Source organism: Dama dama, chromosome 12 (assembly GCF_033118175.1).
Source record: "Dama dama isolate Ldn47 chromosome 12, ASM3311817v1, whole genome shotgun sequence".
Taxonomy (NCBI): Eukaryota; Metazoa; Chordata; class Mammalia; order Artiodactyla; family Cervidae; genus Dama; species Dama dama.
In genome coordinates this window covers 89,819,704-89,846,583 of record NC_083692.1, presented here as the reverse complement: position 1 = coordinate 89,846,583, position 26,880 = coordinate 89,819,704, and the positions used below count along the sequence as shown (strand labels likewise).

The window sequence follows — 26,880 nt, the reverse complement described above, 5'->3', positions numbered from 1 at the left end:
ACGCCCTCAGGAGGCAACAGGGCTACCAGTAGGTGAAGGCTCCGACGGTTGGGGCCTGGGGTCCGCCCCTCGGCGAAGAGCCACAGAGGCCTGTGCGTGTTAGTCACTGACAGACTCACCTCGGCGTCTTCTTTGCACTGTGGGAGCGAGGGGAACTCCAGCTTCACGTCCTCCATGGTCCTGGCCCGCGGGTTTGTGGGTGGGGCCGGGTAGGAGTGGGAGGTACCCGCCGGCCGACCCTCGGGCCGGCAGTGGCGGTGAAAGGAAAGGTAGACCGGAGGACTGACCGGGAGGCAGCGGGCTTACAACTAACACACGCAGACTATAGGGTCACGACGACTCCGGCGGCGATAGCCGGGAAGAGGGTTGGGCAGCTCGTACCCGGCCGCCATGCTGCTGCCGTCTTCCTCCCCCCCGTGCTTCCGCGCCCCTCAGGCCGCCCAGGCTCTAGCACCAACACGAGCCCTACAACCGTCTCCCCTCCTTCCCCCTCCCGCCGTCCCCGCGCCGCCCCAGCCAATCCCAGCCTACGCTTGCCTTCGGCCCGCCCCCACTGCGGCCGCCAGGTGTCAGCGCGCCGCCGCCCCGCCCCTTCGCGAGCGCGCAGACGCGGGGGGGCGGGGCCCTGGAGGCGTCCGGGAGGGAGCTCTCTGGGTGTGGAGGAGGTGGGGCTGCCGCAGGAGGGAGAGCGGAGGACTGTCCTGGAAAAGGCAGTGGGATAACCTGAAACAACTCTGCCCTTTCCGGATCCAACGCAAATCCCTACTTGGGTGTAAGAACCGGGAAGACATCCTAGTCACCATAAACTGGCATACGAAAGGAAACTATAGTTTTCTCTCCTCTTGAGAATCCTGCGCAATCTGTGGTGAGGTACCAAGAGGAATGAAGAGTTCACCTGAAAATTATGTAATGCTACACAGAGAATAAAATACTATCACTTTTAAGCAAATCGAAACGGTGTACTTTTAACAACACCTGGGAATATGACAACTGGAAAATATCAAGAAAAAATCTTAAATAAGAACAATTCATAGCTGACTAATTTGTATATAATACTGACGGTCTCTTCCTTTAATTTTAAGCTTATTACACTTCAACGTATTATTAAACTATAAACTATATGGCTTTGAATATCTTTTTAAAAGGAGTTTAAATCAGTTAATACTATACTGTTAATAAAGTTCAGGTATGTAACACTTTCTCTGGGCCTAGAGAGATAATGGTATCTTTTTTGTTTTTAAATAGATGAAGAAAATTAAGATTAGTGTAAGAACCCACGCTTAAACGTTCAATATTTGTACACCAAACTTACTCTTTAAAAAACACCCCCCCACCACCACCAAAGTAAAAAAGTGAAAGTCATTCAATAACTGAACTGCAAATTACAATGGAAAGAATAAAAAAGATCACATTGAAATTTGACCTAAATCTGACATCCTATTACTTTTTAGTCATATTTATGAAACACTCTAAATATATAGAGAAATAGAACTGTTTAATAATTTTGAGTATTAAATGGCTAGTTGAGGGCTCCATTTTCTTTACCACTATCTATAAATGGTTCTCCTTTAGTTATAAAAAGGCACACATTACTCTGCTAGCAAGTTTTTTATTTGAAGAATGATTTTATAATTACCTGAGTCATATTCATTTCTTCAGGTTTACTAAACTGAAGACAGTTTCTTTAACTGTACCTTTAATAACACAATCTTAATTGATGCCCAATGGTGATTTCCTGTTGTAATTTGTTAAAGCTTTAATTGCCACATAATATGAGAAAGAATTGTGTATAGGTAACAGAACTTTTGTTTTGAACACTTCTGACATCAACACCCCTTACATCAGACACTCTGAGCCTGGTATCCATAGATACCTAGAGTCCATGGGTGAGCTTGGGAAATAATACATCTCGTAAGTTTTAATATATGCAAAATTGTGTGTACATATGTGTAAATTTTTCTGAGAAGAGTGAACAAACCTCCTCAAAAGGAAACTATCATCTTACAAAAATCAAGAAAACCAAGTCACATTTAATAGCAAACATTACTTTTAACCATAATCTTAAAAAAAAAGGTTATGGATGTGCATGTACTGTATCAATCAACTATCATACAGCTTAATCATAGCAGGCAAAGAATAAATAAAGACTTTCTGGAAGGAGGAATATACAGATATAGACTCTCTCTCTCTCTCTCTCTCTCACACACACACACACACACATCTATGTTACATATAATAAAATGGTCTCGAACACTGAGTGTAGGTAGTGTTTTAAAATTCAAAAATCTACGATCTAAATAAAACTTCATCTTGGTTATTAGTTTATTATACTTACTAAAGAACCTAATAGACCATAGTAGATGTAGTCTTATAAAAGACAAGAATATCTGTAGAAGAACTGAATTAAACAGATTTTATTAAACTTTTTAGGATGAGGAAAACAAGTGATATAAAATAAGTCATAAGAAATGCTCCCTGGTACTACTATCTCAAACCATTTTCAAGGTTTTACAAAATACTCATACAGCAAATACAAAAAGCTTCAACATACTCTTCTGACTTCTGCTGCAATAAATGCAACATTAACAAACATACAAATTTCCTCTGTACTTCTTAAAAGCAGAATTACTGAATTACTAATTTTTACAATGTTATTCATACACATTTTTATTCATATGCTATTAATGAGATCATTGCCAATACATACATTATTTTCCTTAACTTTTTTTAAATTAAGCCAAGAGATGTCATGCAGCCATCAAAAACCTTACAGTAAATTACACAGGTTTGTAGTCCAATTTAGACTCTAGCTTCTTAGAATCAGCCACTTTCCTGACTGCTTTCATGAAGTCTTCCTGTACTACAAAATCATGATCAGCACGAATTGCAAACATACCTGTGGAAAATAAAGCAACATGACTGCTATATTTAATATGTGATTATTTATTATAAAATAACAAAGAAGGGTAAGTGAAACGGGTGAAGGTGGTCAAAAGGTACAAACTTCCACTTAAAAAAGTCAGTCCTGGGGATGTAATGTACAGCATGGTGACTACACTTATTAACACTGCATTTTATATTTGAAAGTTGCTAAGAGTAGATCACAAGAAAAATATTTTTCTATGTGTGATGATGGAATGTTAACTAGACTTTCTGTGGTTGTCATTTCATAATATCTACAAATACTTAATTATTATGTTGTACCCATGAAACTAAATGTCAATTTAGTTTATATATCAATTAAAACTACATCTCAATTAAAAAAACTTTAAAGTAAATAATGTAATGTTTTTCTATGGAATGAATGTGAAGGAACCCAGATGTACTACTTCTCAGCAATCAGTTCCAATTTGTTAAAAACCACTATCACTGTTCAACTAATTTCCATAGCTACAGTGAGCATTATTTTCCAAACCAAAAATTAGGAAACAATGAGACAATTATCTGGATACTTAACTCCAGCTCATACAGTCCCTGTATCCAATGGCATCTTGAAAAAACAAAGAAAAGTGAAAGTAAAAGTGATGTCGCTCAGTCAAGTCCAACTCTTTTCGACCCCATGGACTGTAGCCTACCAGGGTCCTCCGTCCATGGGATTTTCCAGGCAAGAGTAATGGAGTGGGCTGCCATTTCCTTCTCCAGGGGATCTTCCCAACCCAGGGATCAAACCCAGGTCTCCTGCACTGCAGGCAGATGCTTTACTGTCTGAGCCACCATGGAAGCCAAAAAACAAAACCCAACTATCAACAATACATACACATTGTAGGCAGCTCTTTCTTAACTCTACATGCAGCAATCCCCTGGAAGGAGGGAGCGCATGTATGGTTTGCAGCTGCTGCTGCTAAGTCGCATCAGTCGTGTCCGACTCTGTACGACCCCATAGATGGCAGCCCACCAGGCTCCTCTGTTTCTGGGATTTTTTCCAGGCAAGAATACTGGAGCGGGTTGCCATTTCCTTCTTCAATGCATGAAATGAAAAGTGAAAGTGAAGTCACTCAGTTGTGTCCAACTCTTCAAGACCCCATAGACTGTAGCCTACCAGGCTCCTGGGTCTATGGGATTTTCCAGGCAAGAGTACTAGAGTGGGTTGCCATTGCCTTCTCCAATCTATGGTTTGGGAAAACACAAAACAACTCCAGTAATTTTGATAGCTTTTCCTTGTTAATAATCAAAAGCTTAGAGAATAAGAATTAAAGAAAGTCAATAGCGGGTTTTACAAAACCAATGGCATTATTCATGTAAGAAAATTTACCTTTTTTTCATGTACAAATTGATAATATGACTTTCATATTCAAATACCACAATTCAATTTTTGCTTTCAAATTTTTGACAAGTTACTTGTCAAATACTACTTGACAAGGAGGTAAAGGTTTGTGTTTTTAAAAAACATTAATTGTGTCATGGATGTAGGTCCAAGATTTTTAGACAATCCTAATTTCATGATAAGTTAAAACTGGTAAGATAAAATTATCTACTAAATAAATGAATCCTACTATTATTTTCACTGAGGAATCTGCTTATACTGAATTTTCACTAACATGAAATGACTGGGTTGCAATAGAAAATTTCAAGGGTTGCTTCCGGTCTTCCCTTTAAAGATTTCTATATAAGGAATCTTGGCAATAGTTATTCTGGGCTATCCTCAGAAATTAGGTGAATGGAAATGACTAGTTTTTTTAATGGCGAAGTTTTAAAACCTGTTTAGAAGGCTGTAATTAAATTAGGCAAGCTAATTTTCCAAACCTTGTGCATATTACTGTTTCCAAATCATTTTTAGTGAATGAGTGAATCTGAGATACATTCTAATCCAAAAAGAAAAATAATCTCAGAAATCAAAAAGAAAGATTTGAATGGAAAAAGACAACTAGAATTGAATTAAATACATTTTAACTCACAGAAAGATATGTTAACCAAAAAAGCTTGAAGCTGAATAAAAAGAAAACCAAAGAAATTCAGTATGTCTCCAGATGAGAAGCCTAAAAAGCTTAAATTTTAATCCACACACAAGTTACAATTCTTTATTGGGAAACAGCTAAAAATAAAGTATAAAAAATGTGGGAAAAAGAATATAACTTAATGGAATCAGCTTTTAAGATTACAATGCTACTTTTGTTTGGATTTCAGTGTCACCAAAATAATCTTCTAATAATTTGGTCCAATGTAGATTTTGAAAGGAGAATATTGTAAGTTAAGTTGTGGGCTTCCCTGATGGCTCAGTTGGTAAAGGTCTGCCAGCAATGTGGGAGACCCAGCCAGGTTCAATCCCTGGGTTGGGAAGATACCCTGGAGAAGGAAATGACAACCCACTCCAGTACTCTTGCCTGGAAAATTCCATGGACGGAGAAGCCTGGTAGGCTAGAGTCCATGGGGTTCCAAGAGTCGGACTCGATTGAGCGACTTCACTTTGCTTTGCTTTTAGTTCAGGTTACTGAGTTTACCTCAATATTTTTGCTTATTAATAAGTCTTTGTGAGCATGATTTACTGTGACTTCTACTGAGTTTCTGGACCTGCAGATTTTGATCCAGATACTAAGTCACAGTATACCCATGAAGATACTCCTATGGAGAAGCCTGTCTGAGCAGCCTCTTTAAACACTGGTGAATTTACAAGAAACGTTAAAAATAAGGCTAAAGGTAAATGAAAACAAGAGGAAATCACATATTGTAATAGTTAAAAAACTGTTCATATGAAACCAATTAAAGTCTAAAATCTACTGCAGATATTGTTTTTAATTTAAAAATTTTGTGTGGAGGACAAATCTAAGTGACTCTATAGGGTTTTAAAGCCACTTGGTACCAGAAATAAAAATAACACAATTCGCAGAGAAAATTACACTAAAAAACTACATTTCCACAAGTTGCATGAACACAACACTCATAAATCAATCTTTCAAATTTAACTACTGGCTGACTAGTATCAGGAGGCTTGTCAACCATTTTGCAGCAGATACCTCCAGTGCCGGCCGGGTTGGATTTCTACCACAGGTGTGGCAGATAGTTCCGTATGGTCTCAGACTTACTCCAGAGGGACAGCATGCTATCACATGCATGTCTTTCCGTACCCTACCCAGAGGCATTTGTAAGTGCCAAGAAGTTAACTTTCCCAAGGGGATCTCGTCCCATGGAGGAACAGAGGATAAGAGCTGATAAATGCTCTGGTCTCCCGTATTTCAGCCAGACAATCCTGGAAAGAATTCTGTACGTTTCTCTGAAGCTTCATCAGAATCTAACACCTCCTGCCTACAACAGTTACTTCAGCGATGTGCCCTTGTAACAGCTTTCCCTCTCCCTATCTCACTTGCCCTGTTCTCTCCTACTTCTTGAAATCAATTTCCCAGAAAATAACAAACACTCAAAGCCTTGCAAAGTCCAGGCTCTGCATTTGAACAAACCCAGGCACATTTTAAGCAAATTAAACAAATAAAAATCAAGAGTAAAAACTGTACTTTAAATCCCTACCTGCTTCAGTGCAAACATTTCTTAGGTCTGCTCCATTAAAGCCATCTGAAAGCTTCACAATTGCTTCATAATCTGTTTAAGAAAAATACTGGAAATTAGTTGTAAAAAAAATTAGTTACAGTAGACATTTACTTGATTTATGACCATATAGAAAATTTAACTTAAGAGCTTGCTTTGAAATAAGTCAGCTAGGCATCATCTGTGTCAATATTCCACAATATCAACAACTAAAAGCAATACTTCTGTTAAGTAAACCAGCACCAAGCAGAAATAAACATAATTCTAAAACTCTAAAACCAAGAAACAATCAAGATCTGAAAGCATCTTAACCTGTTTCTACACACAGACACAATTAAACACATGTGAACTTCAGGTATCTGTCAAGTTATGACTCAAACTGTAACCAAGTATCTAATTTGAACAAATCTAGAACATTCAAAACCAACTGTAACCTCAATGGAATTTAATCATTAAAACAAATACAAAATACACCAAAAATAAGTCATCAGACATCATTTTATCACGCACAATTTTAAATGCTAGCGTGAATACTGGCTAGGTTTTCTGGTTTCTGTGAAAGCTCCAAGTGGTGAGATCAATGATAATAATAATAGCTATGTGACCTTTCTGTCCACATGACAGACTTGAAGAGCTGCTGATTAGGGTAAGCAATTACAGACTTGATGAAGGATAAGAAGAAAGACAGCAAAGGCTACTACAATGTGAAAATCTGTGATAAGGCACCCGTGTCAAGCAATCTAGAATATGTTAATCTCTATCTGAAATCACACAGAGAATTCATCAATTAGTCTTCACTTATCTCTCTCTCCTAGATCATTACCATCAGCATAAAAAAAAAAAGTGCTGTAAATTCCTCCACTTTAAAGAAAACTCCCCCAATTCCTAATCTCCATTTCTGCTGCACCTCCATGTTTTCTCCCCTTTGCTAAAGAACTCCTAAAAGAAGCGTCTAAACTCAATGCCTCATGGTTTCATCTCTCTGACACCAATCGGCACAAGGCTCTCACTCCTACCACTCCAAAGAAATTTCTTTTCATGAGCTCACCAATGATCCTCACGTAGTAAATCCAATCTCAGAACTCTTATCATCATGCCCACTGTCAGCATCTGACAGGAAATTAATCCCTCCTTAAAATAATTTCTTCATTTATCTTCCAGGATACCACCAGCTCCTGGTTAATTCCTACCTCTGTAACTATCCTTTCTCAGTCTCCTTTGATGGTTTTTCCTCTCAATTTCTTAATGCTGGAATTAGCTCAGCTTTAAAAAACCCTTCTATATCCATGGTCACTTCCCTAGAACCATTTTTATGCTGACATTACCCATGTTTATGGCTCCAGCACAGACCTCTCCAATGAACTACTGATGCACCAAGAAATACTAATCAACATCTTTATTTGGTTATCTAACTGGCATCTCAAATTAAATATTGCCAGAATCAAATTTTTCATTCTCCCTCTAAAACTTAATCTTTCCAGTCTTACCTCAAATTTAATTGATGGCAATTCCATTTGTCCAGTTGCATGAGTCAAAAACCTATGTCATTCCTGGTTTTCTCTTTAGCTCACACCCTACATCTGATTCCTTAGCAAGTCCTATGACCTCTATTTTAAAAACATGTCCAGAATCACATTAGTACAAAAGATTCTGCTACCTCCTTAGACCAAGCCACCATCATCTTTTGCCTGCATTACTGAAATAACCTCCTTATTGATCCTCTTGTTTCTATCCTTGTCCCTCTAGTTGCAGCCAGAATGATCTTATTTAACATAAGTGAATTTTGAAAAATTTACAAATGATATAATGCCTGGAACTTAAAAATCCAGAGGGAAAGTAAAAGGTAGGAAAGATTACAGATGAAACAAGATTGGCCAAGAGTTAATTACTGAAGCTGGGGAATTAATACTGCATAAAATGATACTCATCTCTACTTTTATGTTATTTCCAACTTTCTGCAATAGAAGGTTAAATAATAAAAAGGTCATATCATTCCTCTGCTCACAATCCTCCAATGGCATCCATACCACTAAAAACAAAAGCCAAGGTTCCTACTCAGTGGCCTCAATAAGGCTCTACACAACCTGATTCCCATTACATCTATGATTTATTTCACTTGCTGCTGCTACAAAGTCATTTCAGTTGTGACCAACTCTTTGCAACCTTAAGGACTGTAGCCCACCAGGCTCCTCTGTCCATGGGATTTCCCAGGCAAGAACACTGGAGTGGGTTGCCACGCCCTCCTCCAGGGGAATCTCCCCAACCCAGGGACCAAACCCACCTCTGCTGCATAGTAGGCAGATTCTTTCTTGCTGAGCCACCAGAGAAGCCCACTTCACGTGCTACTGTCCCAATGACTCTGCCAGACACCTGGATCTCAATGCTGGTCCTGGAGTGTTCCAGGAATGCACCTACTTCAAGGTCTTCTTACTTGCTGATCCTTCTGCATGATCTTTCCCCAAACATCCTTCTAGGTCACTACTTAAAAATCACTTTGGTAAAGCCTTCCCTGTGCTTCCCCCTCCCTACCTCCATTCAAAAATGTATACATGTTCATACCTGCTCCTGGCATTACCTATTCCCCTTTTCGTGCTTTATTTTTCTCCATAGTACTTATCATCATCCAATAACTATGTATTAGGCAAGTCAAGATGGCGAGGTAGAAGGACATGCACTCATCTTCTGCAAGAACTCCAAAATTACAACTCACTGCTGAACAAATGTTGACAGGCGAATTGCTGGTTCCCACCAAAAAGACACCCCACATCCAAGGGCAAAGGAGAAGCCCTAGCAAGATGGTTCAGTTCAGTTCAGTCACTCAGTCGTGTCCAACTCTTTGCGACCCCATGAATCGCAGCACGCCAGGCCTCCCTGTCCATCACCAACTCCTGGAGTTTACCCAAACCCATGTCCATTGAGTCGGTGATGCCATCCAGCCATTTCATCCTCTGCCGTCCCCTTCTCCTCCTGCCCCCAACCCCTCCCAGCATCGGGATCTTTTCCAATGAGTCAACTCTTCCTATGAGGTGGCCAAAGTACTGGAGTTTCAGCTTCAGCATCAGTCCTTCCAATGAACACCCAGGACTGATCTCCTTGAGGATGGACTGGTTGGATCTCCTTGCAGTCCAAGGGACTCTCAAGAGTCTTCTCTAACACCACAGTTCAAAAGCATCAATTTTTCGGCGCTCAGCTTTCTTCACAGTCCAACTCTCACATCCATACCTGACTACTGAAAAAACCATAGCCTTGACCAGATGGACCTTTGTTGGCAAAGTAATGTCTCTGCTTTTTAACATGCTATCTAGTTTGGTCATAACTTTCCTTCCAACGAGTAAGTGTCTTTTAATTTCATGGCTGCAGTCACCATCTGCAGTGATTTTGGAGCCCCAAAAAATAAAGTCTGACACTGTTTCCAATGTTTCCCCATCTATTTCCCATGAAGTGATGGGACCAGATGCCATGATCTTAGTTTTCTGAATGTTAAGCTTTAAGCCAACTTTTTCACTCTCCTCTTTCACTTTCATCAAGAGGCTTTTTAAGTTCATCTTCACTTTCTGCCATAAGGGTTAGGAGGGGCAAAATCATGTTTAGAATCAAATCCCATACCAACCAGAGACACTTGGAGGGCTCAAACACACCTTGTGTGCACCAGGACCCAGAGACCCCACAGAGATTGAGCCAGAACAGTGTCTGAGTGTCTCCTGTGGAGGTATGGGTCAGCAGTGGCCTGCCACAAGGACAGGGGCTCTGAGTGCAGCAGATCTGGGTATGCCATAAACCTTCTTGGAGGTCGCCATTAACCCACCATAGAGCCGCCAGAACTTACGTAGAACTGGGGAAACAGACTCTTGGAGGGCACAAACAAAACCTTGTGTGCACCAGGACCCAAGAGAAAGGAGCAGTGACCCAACAAGAAACTGACCCAGACTTGCCCTTGAGTGTCCAGGAGTCTCTGGCGGAGGCGTGGGTCGGTGGTGTCTGCTGCGGGGTCAGGGACACTGAGTGCAGCATTGCGTTCATGGGACCTTTTGAAGGAAGTCACCACTATCTTCATTACCTCCACCATAGTTTGCCCTCAGGTCAAATGATAGGGAGGGAACACAGCCCATCAATAGAAAACTGGATTAAAGATTTACTGAGCATTGTCCCAGGGCTTGTCCCACCCATCAGAACAAGAACCAGTTTCCCCCTCAGTCAGTCTCTGCCTGTCAGGAAGTTTCCATAAGCCTTTTCTCTTTATCCATCAGAGGGCAACAGAATGAAAACCACAATCAAAAGAAAACTAACCAAACTGATCTGGACCACAGCCTTGTCTAAATCAAGGAAACTATGACCCAGGCAGTGTAGGGCCACCTAAGATGGACGGGTCATGGTGAAGAGTTCCAACAAAACATGGTCCACTGGAGAAGGGAACCCCATGAACAGTATGAAAAGGCAAAAAGATAGGACACTGAAAGATGAACTCCCCAGGTTGGTAGGTGCCCAGTATGCTACCGGAGATCAGTGGAGAAATAACTCCAGAAAGAATGAAGAGACAGAGCCAAAGAAAAAACAACACACCCAGTTGTGGATGTGACTGGTGATGGAAGTAAAGTCCTATGTTGTAAAGCACAATACTGCATAGGAACCTGGAATGTTAGGTCTACGAATCAAAGGCAAACTGGAAGTGGTCAAACATGAGATGGCAAAAGTGAACATTGACATTTGAGGAATCAGTGAACTAAAATGGATTGGAATGGGTAAATTTAACTCAGATGACTATTATATCTACTACTGTGGGCAAAAATCCCTTATAAGAAATGGAGTAGCCCTCATAGTCAACAAGAGTGCAAAATGCAGTACTTGGGCGCAATCTCAAAGACAACAGAATGATCTCTTTTCGTTTGCAAGGCAAACCATTCAATATTACAGTAATTCACGTCTCTGCCCAGACCAGTAATGCTGAAGAAGCTGAAGTTGAATGGTTCTATGAAAACCTACAAGACCTTCTATAATTAACACCAAAAAAGACGCCCTTTTCATTATAGGAGACTAGAATGCAAGAGTAGGAAGTCAAGAGATACCTGGAATAAAAGGCAAATTTGGCCTTGGATTACAAAATCCAACAGGGCAAGGCTAACAGAGTTTTGCCAAGAGAAAACACTGGTCTTAGAAAACACCCTCTTCCAACAACACAAGAGAAGATTCTACACATGGACAACACCAGGGGGTCAATACTGAAATCAGATTGGTTATATCCTTTGCAGCGAAAGATGGAGAAGCTCTATACAGTCAGCAAAAACAAGACCCGGAGGTGACCATGGCCCAGGTCATGACCTCCTTCTTGCCAAATTCAAACTTAAATTGAAGAAGGTAGAGAAAAACACCAGACCATTCAGGTATGACCTAAATCAAATCCCTTACATTATAAAGTGAAAGTGACAAATAGATTCAAGGGATTATATCTGATAGAGTGCCTGAAGAACTATGGACAGAGGTTCGTGACATTGTATAGGAGGCAGTGATCAAGACCATTCCTAAGAAAAAGAAATGCAAAAAGGCAAAATGGTTGTCTCAGGAGGCCTTAGAAATATCTGAGAAAAGAAGAAAAGCTAAAGGCAAAGGAGAAAAGGAAAGATACACCCATTTGAATGCAGAGTCCCAAAGAAAAACAAGGCGATAAGAAAGCCTTCCTCAGTGATCAATGCAAAGAAATAGAGGAGAACAATAGAATGGGAAAGACAGTGACCTCTTCAAGAAAATTAGATACCAAGGGAACATTTTCATGCCAAGATGAGTACAATAAAGGACAGAAATGGTGTGGACCTAACAGAAGCAGAAGATACTAAGAAGAGGAAGCAAGAATACACAGAAGAACTATACAAAAAAGACCTTCATGACCCAGATAACCACGATGGTGTGCTCACTCACTTAAAGTCACATCCTAAAATGTGAAGTCAAGAGGGCCTTAGAAAGCGTCACTAAGAACAAAGCTAGTGGAGGTGATGGAATTCCAGTTGAGCTATTTCAAATCCTAAAAGATGATGCTGTGAAAGTGCTGCACTCAATATGCCAGCAAATTTGGAAAACGCAGCAGTGGCCACAGGACTGGAAAAGGTCAGTTTTCATTCCAATCCCAAAGAAGGGCAATGCCAAAGAATGTTCAAACTACCGCACAACTGCACTCATCTCACACACCAGCAAAATAATGCTCAAAATTCACCAAGCCAGGCTTCAACAGTACGTGACCCAAGAACTTCCAGATGTTCAAGCTGGATTTAGAAAAGGCAGAGGAATCAGAGATCAAATTGCTAATATCCGTTGGATCATCGAGAAAGCAAGAGAGTTCCAGAAAGACATCTATTTCTGCTTTATGGGCTATGCCAAAGCCTTTGACTCTGTGGATTACAACAAACTGTGTAAAATTCTCCAAGAGACAGGAATACCAGACCACCTGACCTGCCTCCTGAGAAATCTGTATGCAGGTCAAGAAGCAACAGTTAGAACTGGACATGGAACAACAGACTGCTTCCAAATCAGGAAAGGAATACATCAAGGCTGTATACTGTCACCCTGCTTATTTAACTTGTATGCAGAGCGCATCAGGCGAAATGCCAGGCTCAATGAAGCACAAGCTGGAATCAAGATTGCCAGGAGAAATATCAATAACCTCAGATATGCAGATGGCACCACTCTTATGGCAGAAAAGTGAAGAAAAACTAAAGAGCCTCTTGATGAAAGTGAAAGAGGAGAGTGAAAAAGTTGGCTTAAAACTCACCATTCAAAAAACTAAAATTATGGCATCTGGTCCCATCACTTCATGGCAAATGGATGTGGAAACAGTGTTAACAGTGAGAGATTTTATTTTGGGGGGCTCCAAAATCACTGCAGATGGTCACTGCAGCCATGAAATTAAGACAGTGTATTAAAAAGCAGAGACATTACTTTACCAAGAAAGGTCTGTCTGTTCAAAGCTATGGTTTTTCCAGTAGTCATGTATGGATGTGAGAGTTAGACTATAAAGAAAGCTGAGCGCTGAAGAATTGATGCTTTTGAAGTGTGGTGTTGGAGAAGACTCTTGAGAGTCCCTTGGACTGCAAGGAGATCCAACCAGTCCATCCTAAAGGAAATCAGTCCTGAATATTCATTGGAAGGACTGAAGCTGAAGCTGACACTCAAATACTTTGGTCACCTGATGAAAAGAACTGACTCACTAGAAAAGACCCTGATGCTGGGAAACAATGAAGGCGGAAGGAGAAGGGGATGACAGAGGATGAGATGGTTAGATGGCTTCACTGACTTGATGGACATGAGTTTGAGTAAGCTACGGGAGTTCGTGATAGACAAGGAAGCCTGGCGTGCTACAGTCCACGGGCTCGCAAAGAGTCGGACATGACTGATCGACTGAACTGAACTGAACTGAACTGAATATACTAGACTGTTGACTCTGAAGAACACAAAGGATATAGGCATCAGCTCTCTGAGTAATTGAAAATCTGTGCATAACTTATAGTCAGCCTTCCATATCCATGATTCTGCATCTGTGTATTCAACCAAAGTCAGTCAGGTAGTACTACAACATTTACTAAAAAAGAAGATCCCCATATAAGCCGATACACACAGTTCAATCCCATGTTGCTCAAGAGTCAACTGAATATTTTACTCACTTCACCTGTCTCTGCTAACAAGTTATATGAAGGCAGGAACTTGTCTGTTTTGTTCATTGCTATATCCTAGGCACTTAGAACAATTCAGCATATAGCTGATGCTCAATAACTATTAGGTGAATTCAAGAACACCATGTTTCCTGAATCTAAAACTCAATTTGGTAGACTATCGATAATATCGAGTAGTATTTTGCTTCATGGTTACCAAATGTGAATATATAAAAAATAAGCTATTTCCTTACCTATTTCACCGTGCTTTGTAATGGGACCTGCATGGATTTTCAATATATCTAACCTTGCTTGTTCGTTTGGTAAATCAATATCTAAAAATAAGAAAATTATAAAAAATTCTATTACAGTCAGGTTTTTTCTTTGTTAAATAGAGTAGGGCATAAGGAGGAGGTTTGGGATAGAGAAATAGACATAGACAAAGAGAAATGGACAGCAGGCGAAGAAATTTAACTCACGTATTTTTCTATCTAATCTGCCTGGACGAAGCAAAGCAGGATCCAGTGTATCTGGTCTATTGGTAGCCATGATCATTTTAACTCTATGCAGAGTATCAAATCCATCCATTTGATTCAGTAGCTAAGAATGTATTTGTGAATATAAATCAAAGGTACATTTTATAAAATAGCCCAACCATTAAAAAACTCAGACACAACTTTTATATGCCTAAAGCCATGAAATGTATTGCTTACAGATAGATATATGATGTGCAGAATGATCATTTGATGGAATATTTTTTTCTAACATAAAGGGATATATTTTTCATGCTAAAAGTTCCAAGACAGATTTTTTAACTATATACCTTTCTACATATATATACCTTTCTACTTTCTATTAGACTAGGTCTAATAAATCTGAAGGCATCCATCTAATCAGATCTATGTGGATCTGATTTCCAATGTTCGAATTTTTTGATAGAATTAGTTTTAAAATAAAAGTAATAACTAACATTTCAAGTGCTTATAGTATGTCAGATATAAAATTTACATTAACATAACTGGACGCAATGATTTTCTACAAATCTGATAACAAATCCATTAAGTATCTTTTCAAATAATTCTATTATACATAGAAATACTGAGACACCTAACATATTTCCTTCGATTTCTAAAGCTTCCTTGAGTAAATGCTGGAAAATCTAACTGCATTCAATAACATCTTTAAAACAAAGCTAATCTAACAATATGTCTATTTCTTCATGTCAACATGTCTAACATTCCCAAAATGTTAGCTAAATAGCATATCAGCTACATCAATAAAACTAGCATGTGCTGCTTTAAAAATAACTCAATTCAAGGCTTCTAAACGACCCTACAACTAATTTTGAAATACTGTGTATTTTCTGAGCAGACCAGAAAAATTTATAAAAAACAGTTTTCAAATACCCCCAGAGACAGAAACTGACAATGTGTTACCTATGCTACCTATCTATTTATAGAAGTTGGAAAATGTGTTTAAAATCTTGCCATCACTTTCACAAAACTTAGAGTGGGAAAAAGCTTTAATATACATTTCAATATCCCAGCATCCATCTTCAATAATCAAAACAATTTTAGCTTTCTTTTGTTGTCAACAATAAAGTATTAGTAATTTTCAGAATAGCCTAATACATAATCACAACTCCTTTATTGTTACCAGTTTTAATATATTTTTAACTTGTAAAATATCTTAATAAAACTAATACAAGTCACCTTCACAATACAAGTAGAATATACAATTTAAATATTTAAATAGTCAGTCTGCTCAAAATACAGAACAGTAGAGCAGTAAATCAAATGAAAATTTGTGGATATCCCTATTGTTTTCTAGGACTCATTTTCTTACTAGAGACTGTGCCAGAGAAAAGTGCTCATTCCTGTCAGTATTTTCAAATTTCATACATAAGTGCATTCTTCATTTAAACCATTGAACATATTTTGACTTTCAAATATCCAATGTATACTTATTCATTTTATAAATACTGATTTTCTTCTAAACCACTTTTACCAAATATTACCTCCATTAAAGTTCTCTGAATCTCTCTATCAGCTGAAGTACCCTCAGAAAACCGACGACCACCTAAAATAATGATATGGAAACTTATGTGTTACTCTTCCTCTTTAAACATCATTTAAGAAAACAATACGAAAATGTTAGTTCTAGGTTTTAAAGTATTAAGATGAAAAGTAATTAAGAAAAATTATACTGATAAAATTAGAATTGATTTTGGTTATGTTTCTCATTTTCTCAATGTTAAAGTTTATTTATTAAGATTGGTTAAACTTTAAGAATTAAAAAAATAACATTCAATTCATCTTGCTACTTCACAGAAGTTGCAATCAGAGGTGAAAAGAGATGGAAAAGTTTTAGATTTAAAAAAATTTTCCTAACACTTTCAAAAGTTTAAAATAAATTTTAAAAAGTGTTATTCTTACCAATAGCATCTATTTCATCCATAAAAATGATGCATGGCTGATGGTCCCTGGCATAATTAAACATTTCTCTGATCAAACGAGCACTTTCACCAATGTACTTGTCTACTATAGAACTAGATACAACCTGATTAAAGGAAAAACATTGAGATAAACATAAGACAATTCAAATTTAATTTCAACAACTACACAAAGAATCTTCCCTTTACCTTTAAGAAATTGCAATCCAGCTGGCTAGCCACAGCTCGTGCCAAGAGTGTTTTTCCTGTACCTGGCAATGAAAAAAGAAGTAATTTTTGAAAAGCAATATAAATTTGAGGGAAAGTAAGATAAATTTTCAAAAGCTTTTAAGAATCTAATCCTTTGAATAGTAAATTTTGCAAAAGGAGGCTACGTCCTGAATAGAATTTCCATTTTATTCAAAACATCCTAATTTTATTTTAAGCCAACCAAATACATAACTCTAGAAATATACCAAACCCTACTTACTAACAGCCTATGATGGAAACTTGCACATTAAAATCCATTGGTCTACACTGCACACTGAGTGAATCTTTACTTATGATATTTACATATGACATTTAGGTATGATACTGTAACATTAAGTATTGGCTATTTGGAACTATTGATTCAGTGGATTATTAAAATCTTCTAAACACTGGCATTTTCCAATATACAGTATTTTAAAAATCACATTTGCTAATACCATCACCAATCTCACCCTGTCCTGTATTAACACACTAGAAAGTTGTCAAGCTCACAGTACCAGATATAAAGTTGTCAAAAACTCAAATTTTCGTGCGAAAGTTCCAATTTTATCAACGGTTACAGATGGAGTCAGTTGTTTAACATGATTGGCTAACTTCATTCATTTTTAAAAAAATATGTGCAAGGTTACCAATAACCAGTCTGATAATTAATTGCAAATTTTCCTTTCAAGTAAAATGGTACTCTGTGAGAAGCAGTGAATTTAGCAGACAACTGAATAACTGCACAAATGGTTTTCTTGGAGATATCTACCATATTAAGAATGCAACAGAAGTATTTTAAAGTATTTTCCATTTCCTCACAAAATACAAGACATTATTCGAGGATCAAAAGTTCATATTTTTACAAGTTTATCAAGGACATTTTAAAGTGAAACTGGCCTCTTTTCATACTGCACATGTTGAGTGGCCACAAAGACAGTGACTATTGTAATATTTTGTGCCATTGACATAATTGATTCATGCTACATCATAAGCAGCCTTGCACCATCAGCACAGATGTTAGCTGCCTTTTTTAATGTGTTGACATCTTAGTATTACAAGAGTAAGTTCTGACCTGGCAGATGCCCTGAAAGCATCTCTGGGATACCCAGAGGTCTGTGAACCACACGGGACAACTGGCTAGAATCACACAGCATGTTAAGATATATACTTAATGAAACATAAGACTAAGCAAGCCTAAGAAAATTTTAGACACACATCTCCAGTTGCCTCCTTACCCTGAACAGAATGAAGGCTGAAATGGTGACATTAAATATTTCCATCTTATTGTTTTATTCATTGATTCATACTGAGATAGACGTAGCTTAATACCAACCTGGTGGTCCATATAACAAACAGCCTTTTGGAGGTATTATTCCTACACGCTGGAATAATTCTGGGTTTGTAAGAGGTAATTCTATTACCTAGAAAAGAAGTTGCAGGTTTCTTAAAGAGTTAACATTTTAACGTACTTTCAAATATTTTAAGTACAGTATTAGCTGTTACGTACACGCATAATTCATAATAGATCCAGAATTTGGTGCTATGTAAAACCATTTATATTAGAGGTCTTTTTTCAGGCAGATGTAAGATATCTCTTAAATCTAAACAGCTTAAAATATTTTAAAAATTAATTAAAAAGCATGTGGCGGAACTTTCCTGGTGGTCCAGTGCCTAAGACTCCACACTCTCAATGCAGAAGACTGGGCTGGGGAACTAAATCCTGCATGCTACAATTAAGATGAGGACAGTCAAATAAAAACATAAAAATACTCGTTTTTTAAAAAAAGCATGTGGTAATTTGTACTACTTATTTAGCACACTTGTTAAAATAACCACACACTTGGCGGGAGTGATGGTTGCACAGGCATATAACCTGTCAAAACATACTTGAACTGTACATTTAAAAACGTGTACATTTAAAATTTCACTGAATATAAATTATGCATCAACAAAAACATTATACTACAAAAAAATCAGTTAAGCAAAAAAACCCAAAAAGATCCACACTATTTTGCATTTGAATACAACAAAAATTATTATAAAATTTCCACTAAAAGAAATGTTATTTAAAATTTTCTTAGGTTGGCATTTTGTCATAGTAGTCTTAACAAAACCATAAATTCTGCTCTTAATGTTCTAGTTCAGTTCAGTTGCTCAGCTGTGTCCAACTTTCTGCGACCCCATGGACTGCAGCATGCCAGGCTTCCCTGTCCAGCACCAACTCCTGTAGCTTGCTCAAACTCAAGTCCATTGCGTTGTTGATGCCATCCAACCATCTCATCCTGTCATCCTCTTCTCCCACTTTCAATCTTTCCCAACACCAGGGTCTTTTCTAGTGAGTCAGTTCTTCACATTAGGTGGCTAAAGTATTTGAGTGTCAGCTTCAGCTTCAGTCCTTCCAATGAATATTCAGGACTGATTTCCTTTAGGATGGACTGGTTGGATCTCCTTGCAGTCCAAGGGACTCTCCAAAGTATTCTCCAACACCACACTTCAAAAGCATCAATTCTTTAGCACTCAGTTTTCTTTATAGTCTAACTCTCACATCCATACATGACTACTGGAAAAACCATAGCTTTGAACAGACAGACCTTTGTTGGTAAAATAATGTCTCTGCTTTTTAATAGGCAGTTCAGGTTGGTCATAGCTTTTCTTTCAAGGAGCAAATGTCTTTTAATTTCATAGCTGCAGTGACCATCTGCAGTGATTTTGGAGCCTAAAATCATGAAGTCTGCCACTGTTTACCAGTAACTTGAGAGAGAAACTTTTATTGAATAGTTGTGCACATAAGGTATGATTAAGACATACCAAAATTGTGGGCAATTAATATTCTCAACCGTCTGCAGATGGAAAAGGGGACTGCTTGTTCATGGTGTGTATGTTTAATATTCTCAACTGTCTGCAGTTGTCCATGGTGTGTGTGTGTGTAATTTATTCTCAACTGTCTGCCTATGTCCATGGTATGTGTGTGTAATTAATATTCTCAACTGTCTGCAGATAGAAAAGGGGACTGCATGTTCATGGTGTGTGTGTGTGTGTGTGTGTGTGTGTTTAATTAATATTCACAACTGTCTGCAGATGTCCATGGTGTGTGTGTGTAATTTATTCTCAACTGTCTGCCTATGTCCATGGTATGTGTGTGTAATTAATATTCTCAACTGTCTGCCAATCGAAAAGGGACTGCATGTCCGTGGTGGGTGGGTGGGTGTGTGTGTGTGTGTGTGTGTGTGTGTGTGAGAGAGAGAGAAAAAGAGAGAGAGGGAGATTCTGCTCCTATGGCTGATGCAGCAAACCACTGTAAAAGATTTCACTGTTTCATGAAGCACCAGTTCTGTCTCTGCCCTTTCATTAACTACTAAGTGAAAATAAAAGGCTTTTATTTATGTTTAAGCCAGTGCTTCCTCAAGTATGGTTAAAAAAAAAATTAAAAAGCTTGGTTTCATAATCATCTGGAATGCTTGCTTATTTTTGTTTTTTAGGCCACACCATGAGGCACATGGTATCTTTGTTTCCCAACCAGGCCTGGGACCCAGGGTCCCAGCACGGGGAGTAGAGAGTCTTAACCACTGGACAGCAACGCAAGTCCCCCAGAATGCTTGTTTAAATGCCAATTCCTGTGGATTCTACTCCTAATCCATTACATCAAAACCATGCAGAGAGCTTAAGAATCTGCACCTTTAATAAGAGTTCCAGAAAATTTAAAGTGCTGAAATCAGATAATGTAAGCTTTTCTAACTAACCAAATTCATTCCTGAGTATTTCCATCCTAAATTAGGATGAAATCAATAGGACAATGTAATCTGCTTAAAAGAGAATTGTTAAGAAGCTATCTGTGCTGTGAAGCAAGGCAATCCTGATTTGATTCTTCACCTAGGAACGTAATTGCTTCTGTTGTTCAGTCACTAAGCTGTGCCCCACTCTGTGACCCCACGGACTGCAGCACACCATTTATGCCACCCAAAGCCAGTATTTCTCTTAAATGACAGTAAACAGCTTTAACAAAATAAAATATGTAAGGCACAGATAACTTACTCTATTATAACTTGACCTGAAGTTGCTCAGTCGTGTCCAACTCTTTGGGACCCCATGGACTGTAGCCTACCACGCTCCTCTGTCCATGGGATTTTCCAGGCAAGAGTACTGGAGTGGGTTGCCATTGCCTTCTCCATTATAAGGGTAATAGTATAACGAGGTTGTAGGAAAAACTACATTTCACACACTATCCAAATGTGCTCCAACCCAAGTAAATTACGAGATAATTAAAGTAACAGATGGCATGAGCACTGGATTATATCCATTATTCAATATATTCAGTATATATCAATTATTCTTAGTTTTTACCCCTTCTTTGTCACAAAAAAAGAGCAAGATTTTTCTAACACCAAATTATGTCCAAATTACAAAAACCTGTAATTTTTATAGCTAGAGCTTCAGAGCTATTTTTCTCTCAGCAAAAATACTATTTATATAATATTCAGTAAACATTATTTGGACAAAGTAATTTTACATCCTCTCTCTTCCTTCAGGCATTTCTTTTTCATGGTCACTTATTTATTTTTGATACAAATGTACATGACACGTCTTAACAGACAGCCTACCCACCACCACACAGGTAAAGCCTGGCCCCTAGGACAGAGGTGGGGCAAGGAGGGGAGCTGGGAGCGCTGCCATCTGCCTTCTCAGCCTCCCCAGACTGCAGTCCAGGCTCCAGAGACCCAGACACCACAGGCGCTGGCCTTCATGTATTTTAAAACCAGTACTATTTCTTGGTTAAGTTCAGAGAACAAAGCATACACTACCAACCTCTCTTAATTCCCGAATCTGTTCTGAGAGCCCTCCAATCTCAGAATAAGAAACATTCCCAGGGTCCTCATGAGACATGTTGTAAACCAATGGATCCACTTCTCTTGGCAAATATCTGTAATGATAAAGTGTGTACTTTTCTTTTAAAAGATGTATTTTGTCTCAGCCTACAAAGAGTATAAATGATTTGCTTATACAAGAACCTGTAGGAGATCTTATAAAATCATGTTTAAATTAATCTGAAATTAGTAAAACCAGAAAAATGGCAATATATTCAGTGATCTCAGGAAGCATCTATTTTGGATAAAATCTTCCCTCTATGACAATAAAAGGTTAACTAAATAGCACAAGAAACCTACCTCATGATAGTTAGTGTGGTCATATCCAAAGCAACTCTTGTTCCTGGCTTCAGCTTACTTTTGTCAAGCTAATTTTATAAAACAGAAAGTGTTACATAAACATTTGAAAGAGGGAATAACAGTCTACAAGAGCACAGTTAGAAGCCAAATAAACATTTTTACCCTTCAGAGAGAACACTAATATTAGATTATAAACAACACACAGTAATTCAAAGTTATCTCCCTCTGCCCCTTAAAAAAGTGCCCTTTTTGTGCAATCTCAGTGTGAAATGTGAAACCCCTAATACACAAAATTTGAGGAGGCAATGACTTTGTTTTTGAAGCAGGAACTGACTGCAATGTTTTACTTTCAAAGGCTCACTATTTAATAGTTTTGCTCATCATTTTGCTTTTGGCACTGTAGTACAGTGACTTTGGAAGCTGGTACCAAAGTATATGTATAGAAATCCCTTAGTGAACATTTGTGAAGAAAGAAAGGAAACCATCTTACAAGTACGTCCATTAAATTTGTTTTAAAAACCATGGTTTGTGCTCGCTTGGGCAGCACATATACTAAAATTGGAACGATACAGAGAAGATTAGCGTGGCCCCTGCGCAAGGATGACACGCAAATTCGTGAAGCATTACATATTTTTTAAGGAAGATGTGGTACATATACTCTATGGAATATTACTCAGCCATTAAAAAGAATTCATTTGAATCAGTTCTAATGAGATGGATGAAACTGAAGCCCATTATACAGAGTGAAGTAAGCCAGAAAGATAAAGACCAATACAGTATATTAACACATATATATATGGAATTTAAAAAGATGGTAAGGATAACCCTATATGCAAAACATAAAAAGAGACACAGATGTACAGAACAGACTTTGGGACTCTGTGGGAGAAGGCAAGGGTGGGATGTTCAGAGAGAACAGCATTGAAATAAGTATACTATCAAGGGTGAAACATCACCAGCCCAGGTTGGATGCAGGAGACAAGTGCTCAGGGCCAGTGCACTGGGAAGACTGAGGGATGGGATGGAGAGGGAGGCGGGAGGGGGAATCGGGATGGGGAACACATGTAAATCCATGGCTGATTCATGTCAATGTATGGCGAAAACCACTACAATAAATAAATAAATAAAAACTATGGTTTTGAGAAGAATATACTCCATGATTACAGTAGATAAGGGAGAAATGCACTGTTTCCCTCTAGAGATTTTTTTTTATTAAAATTCTAAAGAACAGAAAAAAAATCCCAGTAACCTTCATTCATGCCTTTGCTACATGTCAGAAACTATGATAAACATATTTCATGTTAAGTTGAATCATACTAAGTAATTTATTGGCATATTTAGGCAGTGTAACTTATTTGGGTAGAATTGGATAAAATCTATCCACAGAGATTCAAATCAGGCTCAGGCTGTTTCTCAAAAAAAAGTTACTTTTCAATAGTTTAGAAAACTGCTTGTTAATACAATTTCAGAATCACACAAATTACTGAACCCTTTTCACAGAATTCTGCAGAGTGCTTGGTTTAGGATTTAGTGCCAGTTAAAATGAAGTGGGAGGCTTCCCTGGTGGTTCAGTGGTAAAGAATCTGCCTGCCAATGCAGAAGACAAATGCAGGAGACATGGATTCAATCCCTGGGTCAGAAGAGCCCCTGGAGGAAGAAATGGCACCACACTCCAGTGTTCTCAATTTCATGGGCAGAGGAGCCTGGAGGGCAACAGTCCATGGAGTTGCAAAGAGTTGGAGAAGATAGAGCAAGTTGAAGTGGAAGCAAGCTAAATACTAGGTTTAATATAATGGATTAAACTAAAATATTTCCCAGATACAGTAGTTTCCCCTCCCTTATTTATAAATGGAAACTTTATCATAATAAGTATGTATGTATAGTAAAAAATATAGCACATATAGGTTTGGTATATGCCTAGGTTTCAGGAATCCACTGGTAATCTTGGAACATATCCCCCACCGATGAGGGACTACTGTACTTGAAACAAGAGCTTAAACAGAGATCAATAGAAAGTTATTTCATTTGTATCTATAGGCAATATATATTCTGGCCTTTCTAATATTTTTCAGCTTTCAAATGCTCTACTGCCCTCATACAATCATGAAATATCTTTAAATGCCTACTTCTGGCATCCAAAGGGTCCTGAAAGGGACATAAATATCCTTTGTGGGATTAGGCATCTAAAATTTTGATTTAGAAAATATCATCCCACTTATATGTAAGCAAAATCTTAAGACTGAACTTAGTCCCTGGGTAAAATTCCATTCTATAGCCATGTCGGATCAATGTTTTAAAACCCAAACCTGATATAACAAATACTCAGAGAAAGCTCTTCCAGTGAGTTTTTAAAAATTTGCTAAAGACACTTCCTAAAGAAAAGAGCAGTACATAAATTGCCTTCCATGTTTACTAAATAATTCAAATCTATTTGTCAGTTTTTGACTGCAAAATAAAACTTGGAGTTCTTTTAATTTGCTTATTTTAATCTAAACCAATTCATACAAAATCAATTTAACCTATAGTAAAGTTGACAAGTAATATTTCTGAATGTCTAAAGTGTAATTTATAAGGTTTAATACTTTTAAGTCTTCTTCAAAAAGAGACATTAAAATAATCAGTTATTTTTCAGTTCTAAGATTCTTTGATTTCTCTGTGTGTAGAGCTGACTGAGCTCATGCAATCAATTAGAAAAGTAGACTACCAGGATGGCTCAGCTGGTAAGAATCTGCTTGCAATGCAGAAGACCTGGGTTCGATCCCTGGGTTGGGAAGATCCCCTGGAGAAGGGAAAAGGCTACCCACTCCAGTATTCTGGCCTGGAGAATTACACAGACGGTATAGTCCATGGGGTCACAAACAGTGGGACACAACTGAGCTCTCAGTTCAGTTCACCAGGAGTCAAATCCATGGTTTGAGTTTAGGCTTTGCTAATAATTAGCTATATCTGAACAAGTCACCTTTGGGAGTTATGGGCATAATTTCTAACTTGCCCACCTGGAAAATTAAATAACTTATTTGAAAGCACTTTTGTCAATTATAAAGTACTATACAAATACAAAATGTTACCTGTCGACGACAACCCACAACATATCTCGGTCCATTTGTAGCTTTAACAATGACTAAAGGGGAAAAAAGAAATGAAAAAACAAATTGAAACACAGAAAGTAAAACTAAATATATCCACATTGATGGCAGGCTGAGTTTTATTTCTGTTTTCCAAGGACAAGACTTGAAAGAAAACTCAGTCTATGCAAGAATATCATCTACCTTCATTATAATCATTTAAGCAATAAGCATTCAAAGATCGTGACAGAAAGGAGGTAAGCCTGTTCTTTTTCTCTTTACTAACAATCTAATACACTTACATTTTTCTTCAGTTAACTGCTTAAGTACTTCACCCACAATCTAATAAAGAAAAAAGAGAACATTATTTTTTGCCAAGAGCTAAAAAAATAAACCACCATCACCCTCTACATCCCCAACTCCATTACCTACCTGCCCAACACTTTGTAGAGCCTTCAGATCATTTTCAGATTTTTCATACTGCTTGGTAAGTTCTTTTAATTGTTCCCTTACTGAAATAATATAATTTGAACATTTTTAAAATTAAGTAATCTTCGCGAGTTTAAGCCACCAAATCTTAATTTTTGTCTGTTTCACTTTACATTTATTTTTTACTCACTGTATCAAACCACACAAAAGTAACAATGCTGTTTGTAGATGACATGTTTCAAAACGAAATATTACAGAGAAAGCACGTATTTTTATTTTCTTGATCGGCAATACTTACTTCTTTGAGCACATTTTAGGTAACATTCTTAACAGATACAGACCTTCTGACATTTCCGGATCTGAGATTACAAATCCGAATAATAAGAGTTAGACCCTCCTCACTTCATCTATCTACATGGACTGTTATCCTCTGGCTTTTTAACCTAAATAAAGCTCCACAGAATTATGGTTAAGGTTTTCATTCATTACGTCGGTGACGGTGCATTAAGAAAAAATACAAAACTCTTTTATTTAGTTCAGGAGGCAAGGGAAACGTGTGTATTTAATGCAGGACAATTCAAAAACACGAGTAAAGACGAAGAGGGCTATTACTGACGGATACGCCTTATCCCTTAAACCCCATGTTCGGCTTTCCACTCCACTAACAAGCCAACCCCCGCCGAGAATCTCATCTCTTGCTTGAGCCTCTTTGACTCAAGTCTTTTCCCCGCTCCGGGTCCCGGGGCTCCACCAACACTGCACTCCTTGCACCTCAACCTGGGAAACATCTCTGACCAACTTCTTCCCCACTCTTTCTCGGGTCATTTTCCAAGTTCATCTCAGAACTGGAGGTGTTCTGTCTGTTACCTACACCAGACTAGACCATTTCCACGCCCGAAAAGGCTCGGCTTCCCAAGTTCTCCGCGGAATGACAAAGCGCCTTGTCCCTGGACCGAGGCCTTCTCATCCCCGGGACTCGGTTGCCGAACTCGGCAAAAGGCCTCCGCTTTGTCAGAGACAGAAGCGGGTCCAGGTACGACATTATGTGTTAAGAAAGGTGCACTCACACTCCTTGAGACGGCCGTCAATCTCTTTGTGCTCCAGCAGTTTCTTGCGGTAGTCCTGAAGCGCCTTATCTCTAGGGTCCGCCATGATGAGAAGCCGTCGCTCATAGGGGATGCCGGGAATGGCCATGGCCGCCCGGGCGGGGGAAGGGGCGGGGCGAGGGAGGAGAGCCTCCCTGGAAGGGCAGGTTCCCAGGTGACCCCGCCCCTTCCGGTTGGCTCCTCCTCTGCACTCCACTTCTCCAATTTCTGCGCCTAGGGCGCCGGAACCCGCGGAAGGAGACCTCCACCTATACCGTCCCCTGCTGGTCGGCCTGGGTAGAGCAGGGCGCTGTTCCCTGAGAAGCCTTGGTGTTTTTAAGTCAT

At 38.6% G+C, this 26,880-nt stretch overlaps 2 protein-coding genes and 1 non-coding gene across 5 annotated transcripts in view; 1 reads left to right on the top strand and 2 right to left on the bottom strand.

The window, feature by feature from the left end:
* The window catches only part of STYX (serine/threonine/tyrosine interacting protein), a 46,652-nt gene extending 46,185 nt beyond the window's left edge, over positions 1-467 (bottom strand). The window contains exon 1 of the mRNA XM_061158081.1: positions 120-467. Within this exon, the coding sequence (XP_061014064.1) occupies positions 120-176 (57 nt within the window). The 5' untranslated portion in view covers positions 177-467. The remainder of the gene's footprint in view (positions 1-119) is intronic.
* Positions 468-2,399: 1,932 nt separating this feature from the next.
* PSMC6 (proteasome 26S subunit, ATPase 6) lies at positions 2,400-26,673 on the bottom strand. Of its 3 annotated transcripts, XR_009695193.1 has the most exons (15): positions 26,518-26,673; positions 25,454-25,533; positions 25,324-25,363; positions 25,025-25,077; positions 21,957-22,024; positions 21,598-21,712; positions 18,128-18,215; positions 16,753-16,814; positions 16,547-16,670; positions 16,129-16,190; positions 14,591-14,711; positions 14,366-14,446; positions 6,460-6,531; positions 3,758-3,958; positions 2,400-2,896 (listed from the first exon to the last, which is right to left on the bottom strand). XR_009695193.1 is itself a non-coding variant. In XM_061158079.1 (14 exons), exons 1-14 carry the CDS (start codon positions 26,642-26,644, stop codon positions 2,778-2,780), a joined length of 1,212 nt encoding a protein of 403 aa, XP_061014062.1. In that variant the 5' UTR covers positions 26,645-26,673; the 3' UTR covers positions 2,400-2,777. The 3 variants fall into 3 exon arrangements, 2 of the variants coding, with proteins under 2 accessions (XP_061014062.1, XP_061014063.1); XM_061158079.1 differs by lacking the exon at positions 3,758-3,958; XM_061158080.1 differs by lacking the exons at positions 2,400-2,896; positions 3,758-3,958 and adding an exon at positions 2,903-3,490.
* Positions 22,485-22,591, top strand: LOC133067480 (U6 spliceosomal RNA). The gene has a single exon (XR_009695272.1). It is a non-coding gene; the product is annotated as a U6 spliceosomal RNA (small nuclear RNA).
* Positions 26,674-26,880: the final 207 nt, after the last annotated feature.

Bases quoted from the DNA above. Each gene is read 5' to 3' on its own strand.
- PSMC6 (XM_061158079.1), bottom strand. From the start codon at position 26,644: ATGGCCATTCCCGGCATCCCCTATGAGCGACGGCTTCTCATCATGGCG. The intron at 25,364-25,453 runs GTAGGTAATGGA...TTTCTTTATTAG, and splicing joins CTCTACAAAGTGTTGGGCAG to ATTGTGGGTGAAGTACTTAA. The intron at 18,216-21,597 runs GTTGGTAGTGTA...CTTCTTTTCTAG, and splicing joins AGATTCGGGAATTAAGAGAG to GTAATAGAATTACCTCTTAC.